Genomic DNA, 25,310 nt, shown 5'->3' with positions numbered 1-25,310 from the left:
CACATGTCTGTTAGCGTTTATAAAGGGTATTTATTTGGGGTAGAAGCCTACTGTCACGAGGCCATATAGTGTGAGTTACTTCCCTCACCAAAGTCTGTTGCCATTTGTTGGAGCATGATTGCTGCCGACATTTAGCCTTACTCTTCCTATTAAGGCTCCATGGTTCCAGCTTCTTCCAATATCAGCTCTAGGCTGAGGTAAGTTTCATCTCTCCCAGGGCTCGATTCTCTCAGGGCTCAGGTGCTCTGTTCTCTCACAGTGTCAGCTGTGAACTATCAGGTGAACGACTCATCTCTCTTCCTGGGGTATCTGCCATGTCTAATGGCGCCTTCTCTCTTTCCTCACATCTCTGCTGCTTTGTGTATTTACTTCCCAGGTCTCCAGGATCAAAACTCCAGCATCAAGACTCCAAACTCCTCCTCTGCCATGTTGTTTTCTCTGTTAGTCCCTACCCCTTTCGTAGACTCAAGGTCCGACTGACATGGCTCAATCAAAGCCTTAATCATAATTTAATCAAGTAAAAGTAAAACTTCTGAAGTTAATACAATCTAATACACTCAGAGAAACAGACCAGTTACAAACATTATCCAATATCTGTTTTTGGAATTCTTAAACAATATCAAACAGCTACACCATGGTTAGGGTTATACTAAGTATAGCTTTGTGGACCCTGTCCAGCCGGGAAACTTTGACTGAGCAGACCCTATTTTCTTTTTTTCCTTTTATTTATTTTTAATTATTTATTTTTAAATTTATTTCTCTTCCCTCCCCACCCCCAGTTGTCTGCTCTCTGTGTCCATTTGCTCTGTGTTCTGTGTCTGCTTGCATTCTTGTCAGTGGCACCAGGAATTTGTGTCTCTTTTTGTTGCGTCATCTTGCTGCGTCAGCTCTCTGTGCATGCTATGCCACTCCTCGGCAGGCTGCACTTTTTTCATGCGGGGCGGTTCTCCTTAGGGGTGCACTCCTTGTGTGTGGGGCTCTCCTATGCGGCATGGCACTCCTTGGGTGCATCAGCACTGCGTGTGGGCCAGCGCACCACACGGGTCAAGGAGGCCCTGGGTTTAAACCCTGGACCTCCCATGTGGTCGGCGGATGCTCTATCAGTTGAGCCAAATCCGCTTCCTCCTATTTTCTAATAATAGCTGTCTATGGTTTATCCTAAAGGAGAAAGGTTTATTCTTTTCCCCATTTCTCCATTAAGTAAACTGGTCCACGCCTGTGGAGTCAAAACACAGAAGGATCAAAGGACCAAGGTTGGAAACTAAAGTTGTGACACCTGCTATACAAAGAGAGCAAGACAATGTTTCCTTGTTATACCATTCTGTACAGTACTGGTCCAATCTACCCCTTGATCCCAGCCCTTGCTTTCCCCATCTGAACATTTTCAATAGACGTGTCCAAATCCTTACTGAAATTAGCTTTCTGGGCCCTATAATGTGCTGTATACACCCTCTACACTAAATGTGATTAAATGTGAAAATAATCTCTTCAGGAAACCTCCATTATAAAACCTATTAACAATAAAAGATTCCCTATTAACAATAAGAGAGGATCGAGTTTAACAGGCCAAAATAGAAATCTGTCAGAATGTTTAGATGGCACAAGATATATTTGAGTTCAACCCCTGTGCTGGATGGGAGTCACTGGCAAAACCCCAAAATGTATGGGCTGTAAATATTCAGAGTCACATGGGAAACTGAAGAATGGACCTTTCTTTGCATTTAGTCATCCTCTGAACTCTCAGTGGACATTTCATCTGATACAGATTTTTTTGAGAGAGTTTTTCCTGGATTTTTGCTTTTGCTTTTGTGGTTGTTTCCTTTTCCTGATACTAGAAGCTCCAGTTTCTTCTGAGAAACTCACTCAAGGAATTGGCTATTACATCTCTGGCATCCTTTTTTGCTTTTCTTCTGCTTTTTGTTGACCTTTTTTCTGCCTTTTGTTTTGGTTGGATTACCTTTGACTTCCTGTGCTTGTGGAATTTGTGGGTAGATGTTTTTATCTTGAGAGATGTTTTTCTTCCATTGAAAATATCATGCTAATCACTACTTTTCTATTTCAAATTCTTCTATAACCCTTTGTAACCATACTGTGACCCCAACTACTGGCATGTTAGCTTCATAATCATGTAACTTCTTGTTCCAGGATTTAGCCTTAAGAAAATCATCTTCAGTGTCTCAGAAATTTCATGCTCTGGCCTCCAATAATCTTTTTGACTTTCTTCATCAAAGCCATCACTATGTGTCTGGAGTATTGAATTCTGGATGTGAATCATCTATCATAGCATACCAAAACGTTCTTTTTTTTTTCTTTTTCTGGGGGCTGCTTTTATGGGGATGATCTGACAGAAGGTATAGTCTGTAGAAAACAGGAAACAACAAAAACATTCTTAAACAAAAGTTGATGACTTGTGCCCCACAGCCTCCTGTGGTGGAGGTGGGAGGAGGAAGCCTCATTTCATGTTTGTTGATTTAAATGGAAACTATCCTATTAACTTATCAATAATTGATTTAGTATAAGCCCTATCTCCTTAATCTCTTTAAGAAGCCAATTTGTAAAGTATTTCCAAAGTATGTTTTTGCATTTTAATAGTAAATGCCTTCTCTATATTTTTGCCACAAAAAAATCTGTGGCACAAAGTATTTGCCAGGAATAAGGAAACCTGAGCTCTAGTTCTGGCTCTGACATTGACTGTGTTATAAAACGTTGGGGGGATTTAGTTTGTTAACTTGTGTTTTGTCTGAGTCTTTTTAAGATGTTGATGGAATATATCACTGCTATTGGAAAGTGTAAAATACATTTGAGGAACTTGCTGGACATTTACTGATACTCTTATTTCTTGGATGCTTCTTTGAAGGGTTGTTTGGGGAAAAAATGCATCAAAAGCCTTTCCCCCTTATTGTGCCACTTCTGACATACTTTCTTTATAGTTTGGTCTGTTATTTTAATATTTGATGATAACACACAGCAAATGGACACAGAAAGCAGACAATGGGGGGGGAGGTGAAGAAAAAGAAATCTTTAAAAAAATATTTAATGATACAAATTTCTAATGCTGTTTTCAAGATTACACTACTATTTAATTTCTGATAGTAATTTATGCTGAAAATTTTAAATGGAGAATAATTTATAGTCTTATTTAATTGATTTTTACGTAGGCTGTGCAACAGGTCATTACTAACCTACTAATTGGGCAGATAGAACTTCGTTCTGAGGATTCTCCAGATATTTTGCCATACTCTCATGAAAGACGAGTTGAAAAGCTTGTTGTTCCCCTTGGTGAAGAACTTGCAGCAGTCCAAAAGGCATATATCCAGGTAAGCCATTTTTTATCACAGATCAGGGTTTTAATAAGTGAACTGATAATACAATTATTTTACTTACAGAATCTGACTGTGAGAATAAATATCCCATTATATAATTAATATGGTGATAAATTCTTTGAAATTAAAATTTTTGGAATAGGCACCGTGTTTTATGTGAATTAGCAGACTATTATTTAAAGGGGAAATACAAAATAATAGATCATTTCTAAAGCCAATAATAGTCTTATATGGTTTATCTCTTTTGATATGTAAACCTTTTTATTGTACTATAACTTAAATAAATACATAACTAACAGAATCCACAAAACATAAACATATAGCTCAGTGAATTTTCACAAAGTAAACAAATCCATAACATATATCCAGATTTGGCCAGAGTTTTCTTTGTATTGAAATATGTTTTCATTTTTTTGGTTCCTGCTTGCATATATAGCAGTGGTTCTCAATTGGGGGTGGTTTTTCCCCCATGGAGACATTTGTCAATGTCTGGACACATTTTCAGTTGTCTCAGCTGTGAAGTAGGGAAGTTGCCACTGACATCTAGTATGTAGAAGGTCAGGAATGCTATTAAATATCCTACAGTGGACTCCCACAACAAAGAATCATCTGACCCACAATGTCATTATTGCAGCTGTTGAGAAACGTGCTTATACAGTTATCATTTTCAGTGGGAGAAATTTGAGGTAACAAACTGTTGTTCTTAGTTCATAATTAGAATATCATAAGGGAACGGAAGGTCTCAAGTGATTAGTTGCCTTTCTCCCACATTGGAGGTCTCAGGTTCAGTTCTCGGTGCCTCCTAAAGAAAGCAAGGACGATGAACAGACACAGCAAATGCAAACAATGAGGAGGTGGAGAGAAATAAATAAAATAAGATAAATCTTTAAAAAAAAGTATATCATCATAGGAGACCATGCTTTGTAATACGCATCTTGTTTTTACATCTTCAATGTGGTGAATTAAAGATGGTTACAAATTCTTTGCCGCTCTCCCTGGAAAGGTGGGGTATATTTTCCCTTTCCTTGGATCTGGCTGGCCCTTTGACTGACTTTGAGTAATAGAATGTGTTGAAGCACAAATTAGCCATGTTGAGGAGAAATTGAGGGTACAGCCATATGGTCCCTGTCGAGCGATTTGAGTTAGCTCCCAGCCATTTGAACCACCCCAGATGAGGTCCCAGATATCATGGAGATGAAATAAGCCGTTTCTGCGGTGCTCCAACAAAATTCCTTTCGATTTTTAACTTTTCATTTTGAAATAATATTAGACTTTCAAAAATTTGCAAAAATAATGCAGAGATTTCCAGTATATCCATCATCCAACTTCTCCTAATATTAATATATAACCATAGCACAATTATCAAAACCTGAAAATTAATATTGATCTGTGTATTACCCGGACTAAGGGGTGCTAATGCAAAGTACCAGAACTCTGTTGGCTTTTATAAAGGGTATTTATTTGGGGTAGAAGCTTACAGTCACAAGGCCCTAAAGAGTCCAACTCAAGGTACCACCAGAGATACTTCCTCACCCAAAGTCTTTTGCCATGTGTTGAGGCAAGAAGACGGGTGATGTGTGTGGAACCCTTCTTTCTTCCTCTTAAGGCTCTGTGATTCCAGCTTCTTCTGATCTCAGCTGTAGGCTGGCATGAGGTTGATCTCTGTCCCTGAGACTTGTTTCTTTCCAGGCTTAGCTGCTCTGTTCTCTTCATAAGGTCAGCTGTAGATTATCAGGCTCATCCCTCTTCCCAGGGCCTCTGCTGAGTCTAATGAGCTGTTTCTCTTTTTCTGTGTTCTTCTATGTGTGTCTACTTCTGTGTAAGAGTCTGATTTATCAGCCCAAGAGGCTGGGACTCAACACTGATCATACACTAATGACATGGTTCTCCCCAAACTTAGAGATGAAGTTGTGCCAGGTATTTATTTATTTATTTATTTATCTCCCCTTCACCCCCCAACCTGGTTGTCTGTTCTCTGTGTCTGTTTGCTGCATCTTCTTTGTCCGCTTATATTGTTGTCAGTGGCACGGGAATCTGTCTCTTTTTGTTGCGTCATTTTGTTGTATCAGCTCTCCGTGTGTGTGGCACCATTCCTGGGCAGGCTGCACTTTTCTTTTGCACTGGGCGGCTCTCCTTACGGGGCACACTCTGTGTGTGTGGGGCTCCCCTACGCAGGGGACATCCTTGCGTGGCATGGCACTCCTTGCGTGCATCAGTACTGTGCATGGGTCAGCTCCACATGGGTCAAGGAGGCCTGGGGTTTGAACTGCAGACCTCCCATGTGGTAGGATGCCCTGACCACTGGGCCAAGTCTGCTGCCTGTGCCGTTTCTTGATATGCCTCACTGAGGTAATTCAATCAAAGACCCTAAAGTGACTAATCAAGTGATCTAATAAAGAAATCCCTTAACTGAATCAAATGCAATCAAAGGACACCACACCCAAAGGAATGGATTGGTTCAAAAACTTCAGTCTATCACATGTTTTAAGAGTAGTGTCCAGTTATTTTGTATAGTGTCCCTCATTTAAGTTTGTGTGATTCCTGGTGTCACTGATAAGGATAGAAGCGGTCACAGAAGAACACGCACTGAATGGACACAGAGAGCAGACAACTGGGGGAGAGGGGGCGGTGGGAAGGGGAGAGAAAGAAATAAATTTATTTTTTAAAAAAGAGTAAAGTAAAACATTTCAAAGCATTTTGATTTATTAAACAATCTACAAATATTTACTGAAGACCTGTGTTCCAGACTGTTTAGGCACTAAGATTGCCAAAGATCCTCTTTTCATTTTTCTTATAGTGTTTACTTAAAAATTCATTTTAAACAAACAGTGAACCCTGATATAGACCATAGATTATAGTTAATAGTACAATTATAAAAATGTTCTTTCACCAGTTATAACTAATATACAACATTAATGCAGTGTGTTAATATTAGGGTATATATGGGAACTCTGTGTTTTAAACATGATTTTTCTGTAAATTTACAACTTCTCTAATAAGAAATTCATTTAAGACTGTTTAATTTATAACTCCTTTTTTAATATGTGCTGAAATGATTGTACTTGAAAATGTACTTTAAAAAATGCTTAAACAAATTTCTTTAAAATTCGCAGATTCTGGAAACATTTGCCAGTTCTTTAATTCAAAGGAATGTTTTAATGAGAAGGGATATTCCCAACCTTACAAAATACCAGATAATTCTGGCAAGAGATCAATTTAGGAAAAACCCATCTCCAAATATTGTGGTAGGTATTAAATATACTTTGATGATAGATTAAAGTTTTACTTAGAGCCAGGATGAATTAAGATATTTTTATCTTTTTGATTTTAATAGAGAATTGTTCTTTTAGTCCATTTCTAGATTATAAAATCTCAGGGTCATGAGAGGGTAGATTCTAACTAACATTTAGACCTGGTACATTTAGTCTTTTTACACCAGAGGTGGGAGGAGGCATCCCAGTAAGCTCCTTATTTCTAATCTTCATGGGAAGAAAATAGATGAACAATAACATATCCATCATACTAGGTCTGAAGTCAGAAGAGATGTTCTTAAGCATAAAAAGGCAATGAGTCATTCTTTGAATTGAGAGGAAATGTATAAGCAAAGGAATGAAAGCAAGAAGCAAACAGTGAGCAAGCTAATCTGGCTGATGTCCAGGATTAAGAAAGTCAGATATGAGTATAAATCTAGGTTGTGATGACATGAGAGTGAGCTTTAATTGTTAGACAAAGAAATGTAGGTTTTATTCTGTAGTATCTTGGGAACCACTAAGGAAGCCTTTTCTATAACATGGCAGTGAATTTTATTAAACTTTAATAAAATTTGTGTTAATTTCCACTAGGAGTTAAAGGTTCATTGACATTTTAAATAACAAATGTAAACCTATTGAATTTTATCTTACTGGTAAGATATTTGGCAAGGAGAAGCTTTTACCCTTTCAGGTAATGAAGTGTCTTTGGGGTGCTTTTATCAGTCTTCTGGAAATACTTAAAATGACTATCACTGAACCAAATGCCTGTTATACATGTACGTTAAGTGCTACTAAAAATGTGAGGTAGAACAATAGTTTTCATCTCAAAGAATTAAAATTCTCATGGTCTTCTTTTAAAATGATCGTATCTTTAGATACATCTGCTATGTTCCCATAAAAGGATTATATACTTCACTTTTCTGTAAGAAGTTCTATGTAGAATGTGATTAAAAGCACAAGGATGGGGAAATGGATGTAGCTCAACCAGTTGGGTGCCTGCCTACAACATGGGAGGTCCCAAGTTCAGGTCCCAATGCCTCCTAAAGAAGACAAGCAGATGCCTAAATGAGCAGATTGCACAAGCCAGCAAATGCCGCAGCCTGCAGGGAACAGATATGGCTCAGACAGTTGGGTACTTAGCTCCCATGTGGGAGGTCCTGGGTTGGTTCCCGGTGCCTCCTGGAGAAGGCGAGCAAACAATGAGCAGACAGATGAGAGAACCATCTAGGGGAGGGAGGGAGGGGATTAAAAAAAATGTAAAAAAAAATCTCATACTATTTTTTTTTTTTTTAAAGCACAAGGATGTGAAACAGATGTAGCTCAGTGGTCGAGCACCTGTTTCCCATGTACGAGGTCCTAGGTTCAATCCTCAGTACCTCCTAAAAAAAAAGCACGAGGATTCTAGGCAAAATTTCTGTGTTTGAATACTGGTCTCTGCTATTTAGAGATGCCCTTATCTGTACAATGGGCATAAAAGTTTATATTTCATAGGGATCTTGTTAAGATTAAATGAGTTTGTACAAGTGGTATGTTTACAGCAGAGTCTGGTGCTTAGTGTTAGACATTGTGGTGTGTACATTTGATTTTAAATGTTGGTTTTACATATTTGTCTTGATTGAGAGAATATTAGTGATAACAGGGCCATATCTTGCTTATTTTCCATTGTATCCCAAATATTTAGTTCAATGCCTGACATATAGTAGGTGCTTATTAAGTATTTTTGAAAGAATAGTTGAATCTATATACAGGTAATAATATAAAGAAAAACAATATGTTAAATCTCCTTTTCACTAATTCTATTTAAAGTTTAGGTTTCTTGTTGAATTAAATAAAAAGAAATGGACATATTTTATGTAGAAAATATATTGGCACAGCAACACCCTATGACAGGGATTCTATAGCAACATCCTATAACATGGACTCAATATACCTGATCAGTTATGGTCAACATCAAAGGGAATAATTTATGCTTATTTCAGTGATATTGTAAATGTTAAACTGACTGTTGGCCAGGCTATTTGGGCATGGAGCATAAATATTAATTCTATCTCTGATCAAATTTGGTGTATGCTTGTTTTTCTAGGGAATACAACAAGGCATAATCGAGGGAGAATTTGCTATTTGTATTAGTTTATATCATGGTTATGAATTATTGCAGCATATGGGAATGAGATCATTGTATTTCTTCCTTTGTGGAATCATGGATGGGACTAAAGGTAAATTATAACAAATTATTTAAAGAAATAATGACATATTATTTTGGATAAAGACATATCAAATATTTTGGATTACTTAAAAGTGCTTTATTATTTTTAAAGAGCAGTGAAATATGTACCAAATGACCACATTTGTTTATTTATTTTTTATAAGTTGTGGGCAACAAAGAAAACCATTCATTATTATAATATGAGAATGTATTAATAGAACTGGAAAAAGTTGTTGGTTTTCATGTTTAAATTTGAAACACTTTTCATTGCTAAAATTTAATTGCTTTTTAATGAACAATTAAACTAAATTTGATTAGTTTAGCCACTAAGTTTATTTATTTGGGAACCTCTTAATTTTTAAAGGAATGACTCGGGCAAAAAATGAACTTAGCCGAAATGAAGACTTCATGAAACTCTATCACCACCTAGAATGTATGTTTGCACATAGACGCAGTACTTCAGCAGCTGTTATTTCTGCTATACAAAAAGGTCTAGTTTCTATTTTGAAATTATGTATTTGTTGTCATTAAGATTAATTTTGATGTTTTATTCCATTGATACATGTGCGTACCTATAACTTAGATTTCTATAGCAACAAATCTTCTAAATTCTTAAAGACTTTATTTGTTAAATTAGGATTAAATGAGGTAATATATACTCAAGCAATTATAAACAATAAGTTAATATCCAGTGTTAGTTGTTAACTGGTAGTAGAAATATTCAGAACTACTACAAACAAACGAGAGCTTAACTGCAGTGTTTATTTCCCCTTTTATTTTGTTTCTGAAAATATAAAAAAAATTCGTTGCTTTTTTTTTGCAGGAGATAAAGATAAACAATTTTTCTATAGTCATCCAAAGTTAAAGAAATTAGAAGAAGTTGTAGTTGAACACTTCAAGTCATGGAATGGTAGGTCTTATTCAGTTGCATCAAGGAAAGACAAGTTATTAAAAGAGCTAAAAACTCTCACTTGCTAGTCTATGTTAACACGTCTTGTGAATAATGTGGACTTATAATTACTCTTGGTAAAGAATGTAGAAAAAAAACTCAAGGAATTTTGGGAGGGTAGGGTGCAGGGAAATGGTGGGAATGTTAAGAATAAAGTATTATATGAAAAAGAAAACTTGGCAGTATAGAGTAATAGAAATAAAGCAACATAGAATTTAATGGTAGGAAAAGTAAAGCAGTAAAAAGATAGTCGTAGAAGAGTGCTATTTTATATATGGGGTAGCTAGAGGGAAGGCCTGTCTGTAGGATGATATTTGAGCTGATACCTAACTGAAGGGAGGAAGGAAGTCTTGTAGATTTCTGGAGGAAGAGCATTTCAGGCACAGAGAATAGCAAATTCAAAGACCTGAGACAGTAGGGTGTTGGTGTGATTGAGGACCAGAAAACATAGCAATGTAGCTAAAGCAGTGTGAATGAGGATAAGAATGGCTCAGGCAGATGTCATAGAGGTAACCAGGGGCTGATGTCATAAGGCTTACAGGGTAAGGTCAAGGCTTTGGTTTTTATGCCATGATTATTTGTGCTTTGTGAAACCATTGCAGAGGTGTTTAGAGCAGTGGAATGACATGATCTGACTTAAATTTTAAGAATCACTCTGGCAGTTTTGTGGGAAATAGACATTGACCAGTTAGGAGGCTATTGTAATAGTCTAGGATGATGATTGCACTATGGCAGTCGTCAGGTTTTCCATGTATTTTGAAGTTGGAGCTAATGGGATTTGTTGATGGATTGAGTATTGGGTCTGAGGAATTATATGTGTGGTATGTTTGTATGTATATGTGTGTGTATGTGTGTTTGCAGATGATTATATGAGCAAAGAGAAAATTAAGAATAACATGAAGTTAGGAGCAGAAAGGAAATATTCAAAATTTCAGGAATGGATGTGATCACCTCAGAGGACAATCTACAGACAAGAGGGGGCAAAAATGGAGTCCTGGAGAACAGCAACGTTTAGAGTTTAGAGTAGGAATAGTCACAAAGGAGATTAAGAGGGAAACCAGACAAATGAAGTATCAGAGAAGATATGGGGAAGAGACTTTCAGCAGGAAGAAGTGGACTTTGTTGAATATTCTGAGATGTGTGGTAAAATGAACTAGAAAGCATTCATTGAATTTGGCAGCATGAAAGTTATTGATGAATTTGGTGGAAGCTTCAGTGGAATGAAGCTAGAAAGCCTGGCTGGGCAGGTTGAAGGCAGTTGCAATGTAGGTAGCAATTAGGAGTATCGGGTTTGGTGCTGAGCTGATTCAGAGGAGGTTTCTTGAGAATAACCACTTGCAATAGCTGTTCATTTAAGCCCTATTTTTTGCGTATATATTATAAATTTATCTTATATGTAGTAAGTAATTCTTAGGGTCATGAAGATTGAATGAGTTAATATATAAAATGCTTAGAGTGGTTCCTGGAGCACGTATGATGATTAATGTAAATAATATGGAAGAAAAAAGAATTGCCAGAGCCCAACTAAGCTTGAAAAGGAAACAAAACCAGCCACAAAAAATAAAATAAACAACACCAAGGAACCCCATACAACTTGCAGTTATTATTAACCAATTGCCATGTGCAGTACACAGTGCAAGAAAATTACTATGTGTAATACATTTGGTATTTCATAAAATCATCACATCAATTCTGAAAGATAAGCAGTATTATTTCACTTTAGATATGAAGAAACTAAGGCTTAAGGAAGTTATAGAACTTTGCCGTAATTGCACATTAATCTCCCAGAAAGTAGTAAGTGGCTTCGCCTCGAAAATCATGTTCTTATTGGTATACTCTGCTTGCTCCAAGCACACAGACATTGGGCCAGCTTTGTGATAGACCGGAGAGTATGTTCTGCCGTTATCTTTGAAGAGTTTGAAAGTATATTAGATTTCAGGAACTGAGGTGTCAAAATTGACAGGGAACCTCTCTCCACATCAAAGGAGAAAGATGAGAAGATGAAAAGAGAAATAGATACAGAAGATAAAGCAGCAAATGGACACAGCACAAACAGCAGGGTAGGGGAGGGGTGGGGAGGGAGAGGGGGAAGGGGAGGGGAAAACAACATACTTATAATAGATTCAGTGACAGAATGCCATGATCTGGATTAATGTAGCACCTTTACAGAACAGAAAGGAAAGGGAAAATCTTTGAAATTAGTGGGAGCTCTACGGTTCTATGCTTATGTTTTAGAAGGTAAAGGGGATAACAGACATGCCATAGTGATTCTTGTAATTATTCGATTCGTTTAGGATTTTATTTTATAGCAGCTAATGATAGATAGGGAGGCAAAATTATTAAAATTACTAGAGAAAGTCAGTAGAAAACCAGGACATGTTCATTGTGTCTTAAATTATTTTTTTGAAGGGAGCGGGTGTAGCTCAGTGGTTGAGTGCCTACTTCCTGTGTACAAGGTTCTGGGTTCAATCCCCAGTACCTCCTAAAATTGTTTTGAAAGAATTATCCTCGATTAGTATGGTATAGAGTTTTGAGCTTGTCTTCTGAACTAGTTCTTGTCTATCTGTTTTTTTAAACATTGTAGCTAAAGTATATTTTTTTATGCAGCTCAAAACACTTCTGAAAAAAAATGTGATGAGACCAGAGTTATGATCTTCTCATCGTTTCGAGATAGTGTTCAAGAAATTGCAGAAATGCTTTTTCATCATCGGCCAGTAATTAGAGTAATGACTTTTGTTGGTCATGCTTCAGGAAAAAGCATGAAGGGTTTTACTCAAAAGGAGCAACTGGAGGTAATGAAAATAAAAATAAAATTGATTGGCTTTGTATGTACGTCTTTTTTGTTTTAAATCATTGGTCAATTGGCTACTTCTAAAAGAAAATTTTACAATAAACATGTAACAAAAAAGATAGCTGTACTTTGAAAGCTCAGAAACATGGTTTTTGTGGTTGTGAAATTTTTCTTAAGTAATACAAAGTAAAGTGTAATGATTAAGCAGAAAGGCTCTGAAATTATTGCCTAGGATGGAATCTTAGCTCTACCACTTACAGGTTTACTTCTTGTACTTCATTTTCCTTATCTGAAAACATACTTGATGGGATTATTGTGAGCATTAAATGGAATTGCACTGTACTGCCTTCAATAAATATTTACTGTTTATTTCAAATCACTTTAAAAATTTGTTGTAATGAGTTTATCTCTTTTTAGTTATTTATAACATTATTTAAAAGTATGATCAGAGGGAAATGAGTGCTTTTTAAGGTAATTCTACACTTTGAATGAGAGGTCATAAGTTTTCTAAATTCTAGGTATGTAATGTGCACTGTGGGAAATTTTATTTTTATGAATTATATGCAGGTTTTTATAGATTAGCTATAGAGCTATATCTGAGTAGTCACTGATAATTAGGTGTGTCTTTAATGTCTAATTCATGTGGACAGATCCTTTCTTGATTCTTTTTTTAAAATTTCTCTCCCCTTCCCTTCCTCCCCTCCCCTAGTTGTTTGCTCTCTGTGTCCATTCCCTGTGTGTTCTGTGACGGCTTCTATCCTTATCAGTGGCACTGGGAATCTGTGTTTCTTTTTGTTGCATCACCTAGTTGTGTCAGCTCTCCATGTATGTGGCGCCATTCTTGGGTAGGCTGCACTTTGTTTCACGCTGGGTGGCTCTCCTTACTGGGTGCACTCCTTGCGCGTGGGACTTCCCTACGCAGGGGACACCCCTGCGTGGCATGGCACTCCTTGCGTGCATGAACTCTGTGCATGGGCCAGCTCCACACCGGTCAAGGAGGCCCGGGGTTTGAACTGTGGACCTCCCATGTGGTAGGCAGATGCCCTATCCATTGGGCCAAGTCCACTTCTCCACCTTTCTTTTTTTTTTTTTTAAAGATTTATTTTTTATTTATTTCTCTCCCCGCCCCCATTTGTCTGCTCTTTACATCCACTCGCCGTGTGTTCCTCTGACCGCTTCTATCCTTATCAGCGGCACTGGGAATCTGTGTGTTCTTTTTGTTGCGTCATCTTGTTGTGTCAGCTCTGTGTGTGGTGCCATTCCTGGGCAGGCTGCACTTTCTTTTGCACTGAGCGGCTCTCCTTATGGGGCTTACTCCTTGTGCCTGGGGCTCCCCTATGCAGGGGACACCCCTGCATGGCATGGCACTCCTTGCACGCATCAGCACTGCGCATGGGCCAGCTCCACATGGGTCAAGGAGGACCGGGGTTTGAGCTGCAGACTGCCCATGTGGTAGGTGGACGCCCTATCCATTGGGCCAAGTCCGCTTCCCTACTTTTCTTGATTTTGTAGACATTAATAGGTGAGGAGGGAAGAGGACGTGGCTTAACTGATAGAGCGTCCGCCTGCCCTATAGGAGGTTTGGGGTTCAATCCCCAGGACCTCCTGACCCATGTGGTGAGCTAGCCCATGTGCAGTGCTGCTGCCATGTGGAAGGAGTGCTGTGCCACACAGGGGTGTCCCCACATAGGGGTCCCCCACGTGCTAGGGGTGTGCTCCTCAAGGAGAGCCACCCCTGTGTGAAAAAAAAAGCGCAGCCCGCCTAGGAGTGGTGCCATACACACAGAGAGCTAACACAGCAAGATGACACAACAAAAAAGACACACAATTTCCCAGTGCGGTCAGATAATGTAAGCAGACACAGAACAACACACAGCGAAGGGACACAGCAGACAGTGGCGGGGAAGGGGAGAGGAATAAAAAAAAAAAAATGGTGAGGATTTCTCATTATTTAATACCTTGTTCACCAGTCCTCACTGCACCCAGAAGAGTCTGTTTAAGGGAGCTAGCCTTGGTGGGGAGGATCTTGAAGGGTTTTCTGAGGCTGAGGATGACAACACCATTACCCAATGTCAATGTTTATCATAGGTGTCAGGCATCTAGTGGGTGATTATTACTAATATTTAACATTTACATATGAATGAAAAATGAAGTGAATTTTTGCCTTGGGGTTCAAACATTTTCTTTATTTGAAATACCCACAATATACATTCTGGTCATTGACCAATTTCAGAATTGTCTGAAGTCATTATTTCCTAAATCTTTTAGGTATTCATAAGAAATCCCATTGATTTTATTGACATTTTCCTTTACTCACTTATATCAGTTATAATTTTATGCAGGCCAAAGTAGCAACCTTTTTTATTATACTTAATTTGCTTTCAAAACAGCAGTTTTATTCTGAAATGAGCTTTCATGTAAATAATCATAATTAAATGTTTATTTAGAAATGGGAGATGAAGTTAGAGAGGAAATGTAGAGCCAGATCCTTTAAAATCTTTTAGGCCGTATCCATTTTAATGCCTTGACTTTTACTCTGAGTGTCATAGGAAGAAGTCATTGGAGAGTTTGGAGAAGAGGAGGGTCATGATCTGATTTATACTTTAAAACAGTCATACTGACTGTTAGAGAATAACTATAGAAGGATAAAAGTGAAGCAGAGACCTCCTAGAAGACTTAAAAATAATTCAAGCTAAAGATGATGGTGGTTTGGACTAGGGTGGTAGCAGGGGAAGTTGTGAGAAAAAGTTGGATTCTGGATATATTTTAAAGATCAAGTTGAAAGGATTGAGATAGATAGAGATACCAGAGTGTGAAGGCTGAGCCAAGGAAGATTCCAAAGCCTAAGCAGCTGGATTTATATGGGGACTTGACATCATAAATTTATATTTATTATCTTATTTTTAAGGTAGGTTTTTTTTTTTTAGCAATAGGACTAGTTTAGAGACAAAGATAAAAGGTTATTGGAGTCAGTTTAGCTGTTCATTGTTAGAATTTAGGCACAAACTTAGTCTGTCAGATCCTCAGTTTCTTTAATGAGGTGGTGTACCTCATTGGGTTGTTGAGAGTAGTAATATTGTATAAAGCATTTAGTATGGTACCTGGCCCATAGTATGTTATGCATAATTGCTGTCATTATTATTTTAAACTTATTCAGGTTTGACCTACTTAAATAATTTGTGTCATTTAGCCATTCTAGATACTTATAGAATAGTAAAATGTTTGAGCTTGGGCCTTTATGACCTTTTGTCATTGGTTCATAATTATTTTTATTTTTTTACTTTTTACTTTTGTGGAGTTCATATTTCTTTTTTATGTGTACTCCCCTAACATTTTCTCTTGAAATTGTCTATTTGTGTAATAGTTCTGATAACTGTCCTTCATTCTGGCCATTTTGTTCAACCATTCTTATATTTAAGGCATTTGTCAAAAGCATGACTTATTCCTCTGAAATACCATCATTGAATTTTTGTTCTATTCTCCAGCTATCCATTGAGCATTATCTCATTTATTTATCACCACCATCACTCTGGATATACTAGCCTGCAATGCAAGGCTGATGTTGATATGTATGGAGAAACTGAGGCTCAGGGAAGTTCAGATATATATTTATAAGGCTTAAAAAAGTTTTTCAAGATGTTTCATTGACTTTTTTCTTTTTTAATGTTTTGTTTTGAAATACTTTCACATTTGTAGGACAATTACAAAAATAATACAAAGCTCACACAGAGAATGCTAACTTACCCTATCCTGCACTCCAGATACCCAGATCTATCAATTTTAACACTTTGTCACATTTGGCACATCACTCTACCTCTCTCTATTTATCAATTCATTTTCAGAACATTTGAGTGTAGGTTATATACATGTTACTTGAACGCTCAGTGCTACCATGTACAGTTCCTACATACAAGGGTATTCACTTATATAACCTCCATGAGTTCAGTTACAAAGTTCAGGAAATTTAATGTTGATATAAAGCTTATGGTCCGTATTCCAATTTTTTTCTTATGTCCCAATAATGTCTCTTACAGTGTTTTCTCCTTCCTTGCTAGATCACATTCAGTATCATGTATTGTATTTAATAGCTATTGTTTCTTTAGTTGCTCTTTTTTTTTTTTTTTTAATTGTGGGAACTTATATGCAATATAAACTTTTCCATTTCAACCTCTCCCAAGTATACCATTGAACAGGGTTAATCACATTCACAATATTGTGGTACTCTTAACACTTTCCATTACTAAAAATTTACCATCTCTCCAAAAAGAAACCCTACATCTGTTATTCATTAGCACCCCATTTCTGCTGCCTGCTGCCTCTGGCAACCTGTACTCTAATTTCTGTCTCTATGAGTTTGCTTATTCTCTTATTTTCTTTGTAATTACCATGGGGCTTAAATTTAGCATCCTAAATCTATAATGATCTCCTTTGCTTTGATACCAACCTAACTTTAATAGTATACAGTGTACTGTATGTTCTACAACCAGCAATCCTATACTTTCGGCAGCATTCTGTAGTAGTGTTCTGTGAGCTGTCTTCTCCATGAAGGGTGAAGTCTGGGACAGCGAGTCCCTCAGGCCATTATCAGACAATGTGCCAGACATATGTACTCCCAGTATGTGTATGAGGGTTACTCTGCTCTTTCTGGAACTGGCACCATGGATTTGCAAAGGGAACACAGGCCAGCTCTGTATCAAGCCAGTGAGGGGTGGGGGAGAAGCCAGTCAGGGCACTGCAAAGATCCTACTACTTTTAAGTAGCATTTTCTTTTTAGGTAGTGAAACAGTTTCGTGATGGTGGTTACAACACATTGGTTTCTACCTGTGTTGGTGAAGAAGGCTTGGATATAGGGGAAGTTGATCTTATAATATGTTTTGATGCCCAGAAGAGTCCAATTCGTCTTGTACAACGAATGGGTAGAACTGGCCGCAAACGTCAAGGCAGAATTGTTGTTATCCTTGCTGAAGGACGAGAAGAACATGTAAGTAGACTTGTAGAAACATGATTTGATACTTGAAATTTGAGAAATATAGCCAAAAGACTAATATCAACCTTATAACATTCAAAATCTAATCAATTTGGTAGGTAATCGTGGTTGATTTCTTTTCTTTCCCCCATTTGTATTAGATTTTGACTACTCTTTTCTTGTAATTAAGTTTTTTTTTAAGTCTTTATTTTTTTAAAGATTTATCCCCACCCCCCATTGTCTGCTTTCTGTGTCCATTTACTGTGTGTTCTTCTGTGTCTGCTTATATTCTTGTCAGCGGCACCAGGAATCTGTGTCTCTTTTTGTTGCGTCATCTTGCTGCGTCAGCTCTCTGTGTGTGCGGTGCCATTCCTGGGCAGGCTGCACTTTTCTTGTACGGGGCGGCTCTCCTTGCGGGGCGCACTCCTTGCGCATGGGGTTCCCCTACGCATGGCACAGCACTCCTTGCGCACATCAGCACTGTGCATGGGCCAGCTCACCACACATGTCAGGAGGCCCTGGGTTTGAACCCTGGACCTCCCATGTGGTAGGCATATGCTATATCCACTGAGCCAAATCCATTTCCCTGTAATTAAGTTTTATAATTTTTGTCCATGTCAGAAACACATTTTAGTATTTCAGCATTAATTCAGAGGCATCTAAGTATAAAGAATCAATATTCATTACTTTGTTTTACTGTTTTCTTGTGCTTCTAAGGCCTGTTTATTTCTTCATTTTGGTTTTTAACTACTGTAAGCTAATAATGGTTTTGACATTTTCAAGAGTCACAAATATCAAACAAAACAAAGAATAATATGCACCAGAGACAATAATATCCTGCAGTCTAAATGTCTACAATCTTGGGGGATAAGGTTTCCTAAATATGATGTATGGATTATTTTGTGTTTGTTACATTAAAGTGTCAGCTAACTTTTGTAACTCAGAGGGACTGGTTCAGTGGTCAAATATATAGCTTTACATTAAAGACCTTCTCATTAGTTATAAAATTAAAATTTTAAAATTTAAAATTTAAAATTTAAAAAAATTGACTTAAAATTTTTATATGTTCTTTGAAATCATCCCGTAAAATGAATTATTTTTCTTTAATACTGTTCATGTTATTATAGCATATTCTTAGGTAACATCTACTTTATCCATAATATGATCTCAATAAGTAAAATATTTGGCACCTTATAAAAGGCCAGGCATTATCAATGAGTCGAACTGGGTTTTAACTAATTGTGGTACCTTGGGCAAGTCACTTAATCTCTCTTTTCAGGTTCTGGTTTCCTTAGGTGTAAAATAGTAATTATGACCCACATTTAATAATCACTTATTATGCTGTTCTAAGTGTTCTCAGTGTTTTTATGTACTATTATAATTCTTTCAACAACCCTGTATGCTGAGTGGCACTTTTTTTATTGTATACAGATTTTAAAAACCCCTAAAGTAACAAACTGAAATAAGGAAATTAGTCAAAAAAAGCAAATTGCACATGGGTAAATACCAACCTCATTCAGAAACAGCAAATAATACATAAAAAAAATTACCTTTGTGTGCAATCTAGTTACTAAGGTAGGCTTTTTAATAGATTTAGAAATATTTTTCACCAGTATTTCATCAGATGGGTTCCTGAAACGTTTTAGAATTGGGTACAGTATAAATTACATTCTCTGAGTATTTAAGCATATTAGGTTAACTTTATGTTTAGAATAACCAAAACTAACATAATAATTGCATGTTATGGCTAGTGGTTTTATAGAAATTATGTAATTTGACATTTTATATTTGTTTTTATAGACTTATAATCAAAGTCAGTGCAACAAAAGAAATATTTATAAAGCTATTTCAGGTAACAGGAAGGTCCTTCATTTTTACCAAAGAAGTCCACGAATGGTTCCTGATGGAATCAATCCAGAATTACACAAAATGTTCATCACTCATGCTATTTATGAACCAGAAAAGCCTTCTCGGAATGTGCAGCAGAAGTCACCTCTCTTTTCTTATAGGAATGGTAAATAAAAAATTTTGTGTTTGAGACTTGCATTCCCCCTTCCCCCCCATTCTTAGTTACCAGAAAGTTATATCTTGATAAGATATTTCTCCTTTGAAAAAACTCAAAGTACATTCTAGGATGTGGCAAAGGGAAGGAGACTACTGCAGTACACTGTTGGGGGAAATTTAAATTAAAAATATCCTGACAACTCAGAGAATCTTCTCCACAAAATGTTAGAAGAAAAAGAAAACCATTTAATTATTGTAAAAGCATTAAACTAGATTACAATGTGCATCGTAGGCAATCCACTAAGATATTAGAAAGACATATCCTATTTGTACCCCCAAGCAATTACAAAGCTTGGTTTATGTATTCCCAAGATTAACAGTAACTTGTCCTTTTATGAGAGGACAGAATCATTTGCTATACATTCTTTCACCGCATATTCATCTGATAATTAAGGTACCATTTTTGTTGGCTAATTGCCTTTATCCAAAGCAATAATAAAACTCTTTATTTTTTTGAAAAGCAGCTGGTTGCAGGTGCCTAGGCTAAACTTCCATGGTCACTGGGAGATAGAGTTTGCACTCTTCCTTGATGTTTACATTACAAAATTACAAAGAGATGACTCCCAGACTGTAAAGAAACCATTTCTGGATTGCAAAGCTGACTAGAGGCTTGCTTATCCTTTACAAAGATATGCATTCATATCAAATGGTTAGAGGAGTGATTTACAAATATTAGCTATCCCCTGGAAAAATGCTGTAAGAAAGGGGAGGTGAAAGATCTCTTTCCCTTTAAGAACTGCAGAGAATTTGGTGATATCAAGAAAATATCTTGAAATATTAATATTATATAAGTGAAAATCAAAAAAGTTGTTTATTTTTTAATTTTCCTTCATCTTTTTAAAATCATATAATATTTTAAGATTTAGAAGGAAACTTTGGGGTCATGTGGTTCAATTACCTACTAGCAAGGTAGGAATGCTTTCTGCAGCATTCTTATTAAAGGCATAGCCACTTTTGGGCTCAAACCTTCAGGTATTGCTGAGATGAGTTGAGTTCCTGGTTTGCCAGATATAGCAGGTCCCTTCTCAGATTGTCTGGGGAATTACTAGAAAGATGGATATAACATCCAAGATTTCAAATACTAAACATCCCTCTCTACTTTTACTGGAAGGAACATACTCCTTGTGCACTCCCTGTGTGTGGGACTCCCCTACGTGGGGGACACCCCTGCGTGGCACGGCACTCCTTGCGCACATCAGCGCTGCTCATGGGCCAGCTCCACATGGGTCAAGGAGGTCCAGGGTTTGAACCGCGGACCTCCCATGTGGTAGGCGGACGCCCTATCCATTGGGCCAAGTCCGCTTCCCAATTTAGTAAAATTTTGGAACCTTACATTTTAAAAAAATTTGAGATAATATTAGCTCATGTTCATTTTTTCTACTTTTTCCTTCCATTCTCCCTGATTTTTCAAGTATCAATCATTTATCTTGCCAAGATTGTGCTTATGAAGGTAATTTTCTGTACATTAGTATAAAATTCATTTGGGCTTAGATGCCTGGACTTATTTAAAATGACTATGAAATTGGAGTACCGTCCTATCTCAAAATCTTAGAGCCTGTAAGTGTCATATCTGAAAGGGACCTTAGAGAACATTTTGTTCAAATCTCTTATTTTAGAGATGAGGAAAGAGATGCAGAGAAGCCATGTTTAACAAGCATCTTATACAGTATTTGGGAACAATTGAGACAAATGTTTCCTGATTCCTAATTCAGTAGTCTTCTGTTTTTTTTTTAAATTCCTGCCCTCACCTCTACTGGGCCAGAATTCCTCCTTTATACTGTTGATCATTTCCAGTTTGATATTTATTTTCTTTTTTAGAGATCATGGAAGTCAAAAAAGATTAAGTTGCTATATAAGTTTTTAAAAGTCTATTATGGGGAAACGGACTTTGGCCCAGTGGTTAGGGCGTCCGTCTACCATATGGGAGGTCCGCAGTTCAAACCCCGGGCCTCCTTGACCCGTGTGGAGCTGGCCATGCGCAGTGCTGATGCGCACAAGGAGTGCCGTGCTACGCAAGGGTGTCCCCACGTGGGGGAGCCCCACTCGCAAGGAGTGCGCCCGTGAGGAAAGCCGCCCAGCGTGAAAAGAAAGAGCAGCCTGCCCAGGAATGGCGCCGCCCACACTTCCCGTGCCGCTGACAACAACAGAAGCGGACAAAGAAACAAGACGCAGCAAATAGACACCAAGAACAGACAACCAGGGGAGGGGGGGAAATTAAATAAATAAATAAATCTTTAAAAAAAAAATAAAATAAAATAAAAGTCTATTATATCATTTTTTTAAGAAGCACCACCTTTTTTCTACCCTTATTTGTTTAAGACTTCAGTCAAAAAAATATTTTTGGTTTTGGCAATTTTTTTTCCTCAGGTCTCAGAAAAACATTCCAATATTGTATGATAGAATCATACTAGTTTTCGTTTGTAAGTTGTCTGACTCTGTTTCCTGCCAGTTTTTAGGCAGCAAAGTAGAGGGAGTCCAAAAGAAGACAAGACTGAGAGGGGTTAGCTCCTAGAGGGAAGGGCAGGTTATTTTTAGAGATGAGAGAAACTTCAGTGATTTGTAGAATCAGGAAATATAAACAGAGAGTGGTTTTATGTGAAGAATAATAGTTTGAAGGAACAGAATCAGTGGTGTAGCAGAGATAAATAGCTGTAAATAGTTTGAATTGATACATATTTTTGTTTGTGCCTTGTAGCATTTTTAAAAAAATTAACATTTTCAATTACTTTTTCAATTTATAGGAATGAAGCAAAGTAACTCAAAGAAAGATTGGTCATTATCAGAAGAAGAATTTAAATTATGGAATAGACTTTATAGATTAAGAGATAGTGATGAAATTAAGGAAATAACATTGCCTCAAGTTCAGTTTCTCTCTTTTCAGAATGAGGAAAACAGCCCAGTAAGTTGAACATGTTTTTAAGATGTTCTTTCTAATGATTATGCAATAGCTTTGAGAGTAGAGAGAGGTGTTCTTCATTAGAATGTCAATTTACTTTAAAAATTAGGAATGTAAAGTTTTTAAAAAAATCATTAATGTCTATGTTTATAATACTACAAATTTTCTCATAGTATTTATTGTATATGTATTTTTATATGGTTGTGATAAATGTGTTTTTTTTTTTACATATGTTGTGAAATGTGATGTTTTCTTCATTACTTTCTGTCATATAAACGTTTCTATATATTGGCATTATCTACATGGTTGTCAGTTTACTCTGCAATATACCAGTTTCCTTGGTTATTTCCCTGGTGCGTTTTGAGATTCTTTTCAATATTTTAGTATTTAATGTAGATAATACTGCCATGAGCATCTTTGTAAAAATTGATTTTTCTTTTTGAAATTGTAATAAAACTTTAAATATTAATGTTTGTTATGAACACATTGGGGTAAATGTAAATCAAAGTCAAGAGAGTTGAGCAGGTGTGGAATATGTGCCTTGGAGAGCTGCAAGAACAACCTCAGGAAAGATTTCTTTTCAAAGATTTAAAGGACTTTAAATATATTATTATGAGGATTTGTATTTTATTCCCAAACAAGGAGAATGCGGAATGGCAGCATGTAAGACAAGTTGGGAATCAGTTTTATACTGAGAGGTTATCATTGCCTTATGAGACTGTAGGATATCAGTGTAGTAAAATAGTAGATTTTAAGCCAAACATATTTTCTTTAATATTTGCTCATAACTTGGAGCAATATAAACAGGAATATGCTCAAGTAATAACTCTGTAACAGATAATTTAAAAATGTATTTGAAAGGTTGTCTTTGTACTTTGTGAAATTATTTTCCTTTTTTTCTTCTGATTTTAGCTGAAAATACCTAAATGAAATTAAATCATTTAGATTATATTAGCCTGATTATCTGTATATTGTGTGGATTTTTTTCATGTCTATGAAATCTCAACGCATATGTACATGTGTTTTTACCATTATTATTTTTAAAATCTTTAATCAGACACAAGAATCAACCACTGGAGTTCGTCAGCTCTCTCTTTCTGAATGGAGAGTGTGGCAGGATCATCCTTTACCTACGCATCAAGTAGACCATTCAGATCGATGCCACCACTTTATAAGTATTATGCAAATGATAGAAGGAATGAGGCATGAAGAGGTAGAATTTTATTGTAATTCTGTTGTTGGAATGATGGTGACAACTAGAATACTTTGTTTATTCTTAATTTGAAGTCATTAAATAAAAGTACTTATAAATAATTATAGCTAGAAATATTTTTCTATACAGCTCCATGTGATGTCAATAAGGAACTAGTTTTCTGCCATAGGAGCAGAAATAGACTTAATTAGAAGAATAATATCATCTATAAATATTGTTAGACTGGAATAGAATTTTAATATACTTAATGATTAGTTTGTCAAACTAATTTTGGATTCTTGTTAGACTGAGATTCATTGAAATATTTTTTATCGCATATTTCATTTGGTCTCTCTCTCTTTCTCTCTCTCTCTGTATATGTATTTTAGGAGGTACCTGGGATTGAACCTAGGACCTCACACATGGAAACAGGCACTCAGCCACTGAACTACACCTGCTTCCCTGGTGTCTCTCTTGTATTCTGGTGGTAGTTTAGGGAATTATTTGATTCCCTAAATCAGTTTCTCTATTCTTTTTTCCTCGAGAGAGTCAGAATAGTGAACCTATTATGAGCCTGAAATCCGAAATGCATGGGTTATAATCCCAGCTCTACCTCTTACTAGTTGTGTGTCTATAAATTATTTGTCATTTCTGTTCCTCAGTTTCATCTGTAAAATGAGGATGATAATAGTAGTACCTACTTCATAGCGTTGTTATGAGGATTAAATGACTTACATCTAAAGTATTTACAACAGTAACTGGTACATAGTAACTATTCTAAATTGTATCTGCTTTTTTTTTTTTTTTAAGGAGGTGCTGGGGATTAAACCTGGGACACACGTACATGGGAAGCAGGTGCTCAACCACTGAGCCATGCCTGCTCCCCTGTATCTGCTATTTTTATTATTAGCTGTTGTTCATTAATACATGTGAATAAAGTAATTGGTTGTAGATCCCAGCAAAATTTGTACCATCAAATTAATATATTTATTGAAGACCTTCTATGTGCTAGGTTCTATTCCAGACCCTGGAGCTAATCAGTGAACAAATCAGATAAAATGTTCAGCCTGTGTGAAGCATATATACTACATATTGCTCATGTTAATGTTTGTATATTTATTGTGTTCATTCTTCAGGTCATCAAAAGCTTTTTGCAACTTCAGTGTTGAGTTCAGAGGTCTGCGTGTTAGCCAGTGTTTCTTGACTTAAAATAATTTTAGAAAATCACCCTCTTCAGTTTTTGCAATTGTGACTTCAACTGTGGACTTTTCTTTTCCTGACCTTTCTAGAAAATGTATCCTAACTGAATATTTGACTGAGATCTGAAGGAGGTGTTGGGGCAAAACATTCCTTGGGGCCTACTTTTAAAAATTGATAAAATGGGAAATATTTCCTTAAATTTAGTAGTCCTTCCCTCATGCTCCAGATTCCTAGTTATTCCTAAAAAGATCACTTATCCTTCATTCTGCTTCCTTCTAAAACAAATTCTGAAGGGCAAACTCTTCAGCAGCACTTCGTGATTCATAAGAATGCTAGCAGTAAGGATACTAGCATACAGAGTTCTGTGCACTAGGATTCTGAGTCTAAGAGATTAGACCTTTTATGTTGATTGTTTTGTGTTACTAAACTTGTGAGTTTGCAAATTGCGAAGAATTTTCAGGGATTGTTTAAG

At 36.6% G+C, this 25,310-nt stretch overlaps 1 protein-coding gene and 1 pseudogene across 1 annotated transcript in view; one reads left to right on the top strand and one right to left on the bottom strand.

Moving 5' to 3' along the window:
* FANCM (FA complementation group M) overlaps positions 1–25,310 on the top strand; it is a 71,453-nt gene that overhangs the window by 8,028 nt on the left and 38,115 nt on the right. The window contains exons 4-13 of the mRNA XM_004476469.5: positions 3,159–3,317; positions 6,437–6,568; positions 8,658–8,790; positions 9,145–9,270; positions 9,604–9,690; positions 12,337–12,521; positions 17,295–17,501; positions 19,287–19,500; positions 22,292–22,449; positions 23,504–23,659. Coding sequence (XP_004476526.2) covers positions 3,159–3,317; positions 6,437–6,568; positions 8,658–8,790; positions 9,145–9,270; positions 9,604–9,690; positions 12,337–12,521; positions 17,295–17,501; positions 19,287–19,500; positions 22,292–22,449; positions 23,504–23,659 — 1,557 coding nt within the window. The remainder of the gene's footprint in view (positions 1–3,158; positions 3,318–6,436; positions 6,569–8,657; positions 8,791–9,144; positions 9,271–9,603; positions 9,691–12,336; positions 12,522–17,294; positions 17,502–19,286; positions 19,501–22,291; positions 22,450–23,503; positions 23,660–25,310) is intronic.
* On the bottom strand, positions 1,753–2,275 carry LOC139438162 (uncharacterized protein NKAPD1 pseudogene; annotated as a pseudogene).

This window comes from Dasypus novemcinctus, chromosome 3 (genome assembly GCF_030445035.2).
Source record: "Dasypus novemcinctus isolate mDasNov1 chromosome 3, mDasNov1.1.hap2, whole genome shotgun sequence".
Classification (NCBI taxonomy): Eukaryota; Metazoa; Chordata; class Mammalia; order Cingulata; family Dasypodidae; genus Dasypus; species Dasypus novemcinctus.
Note: the sequence above shows the minus strand (reverse complement) of the source record. Positions and strands in the feature narration are given on the sequence as shown.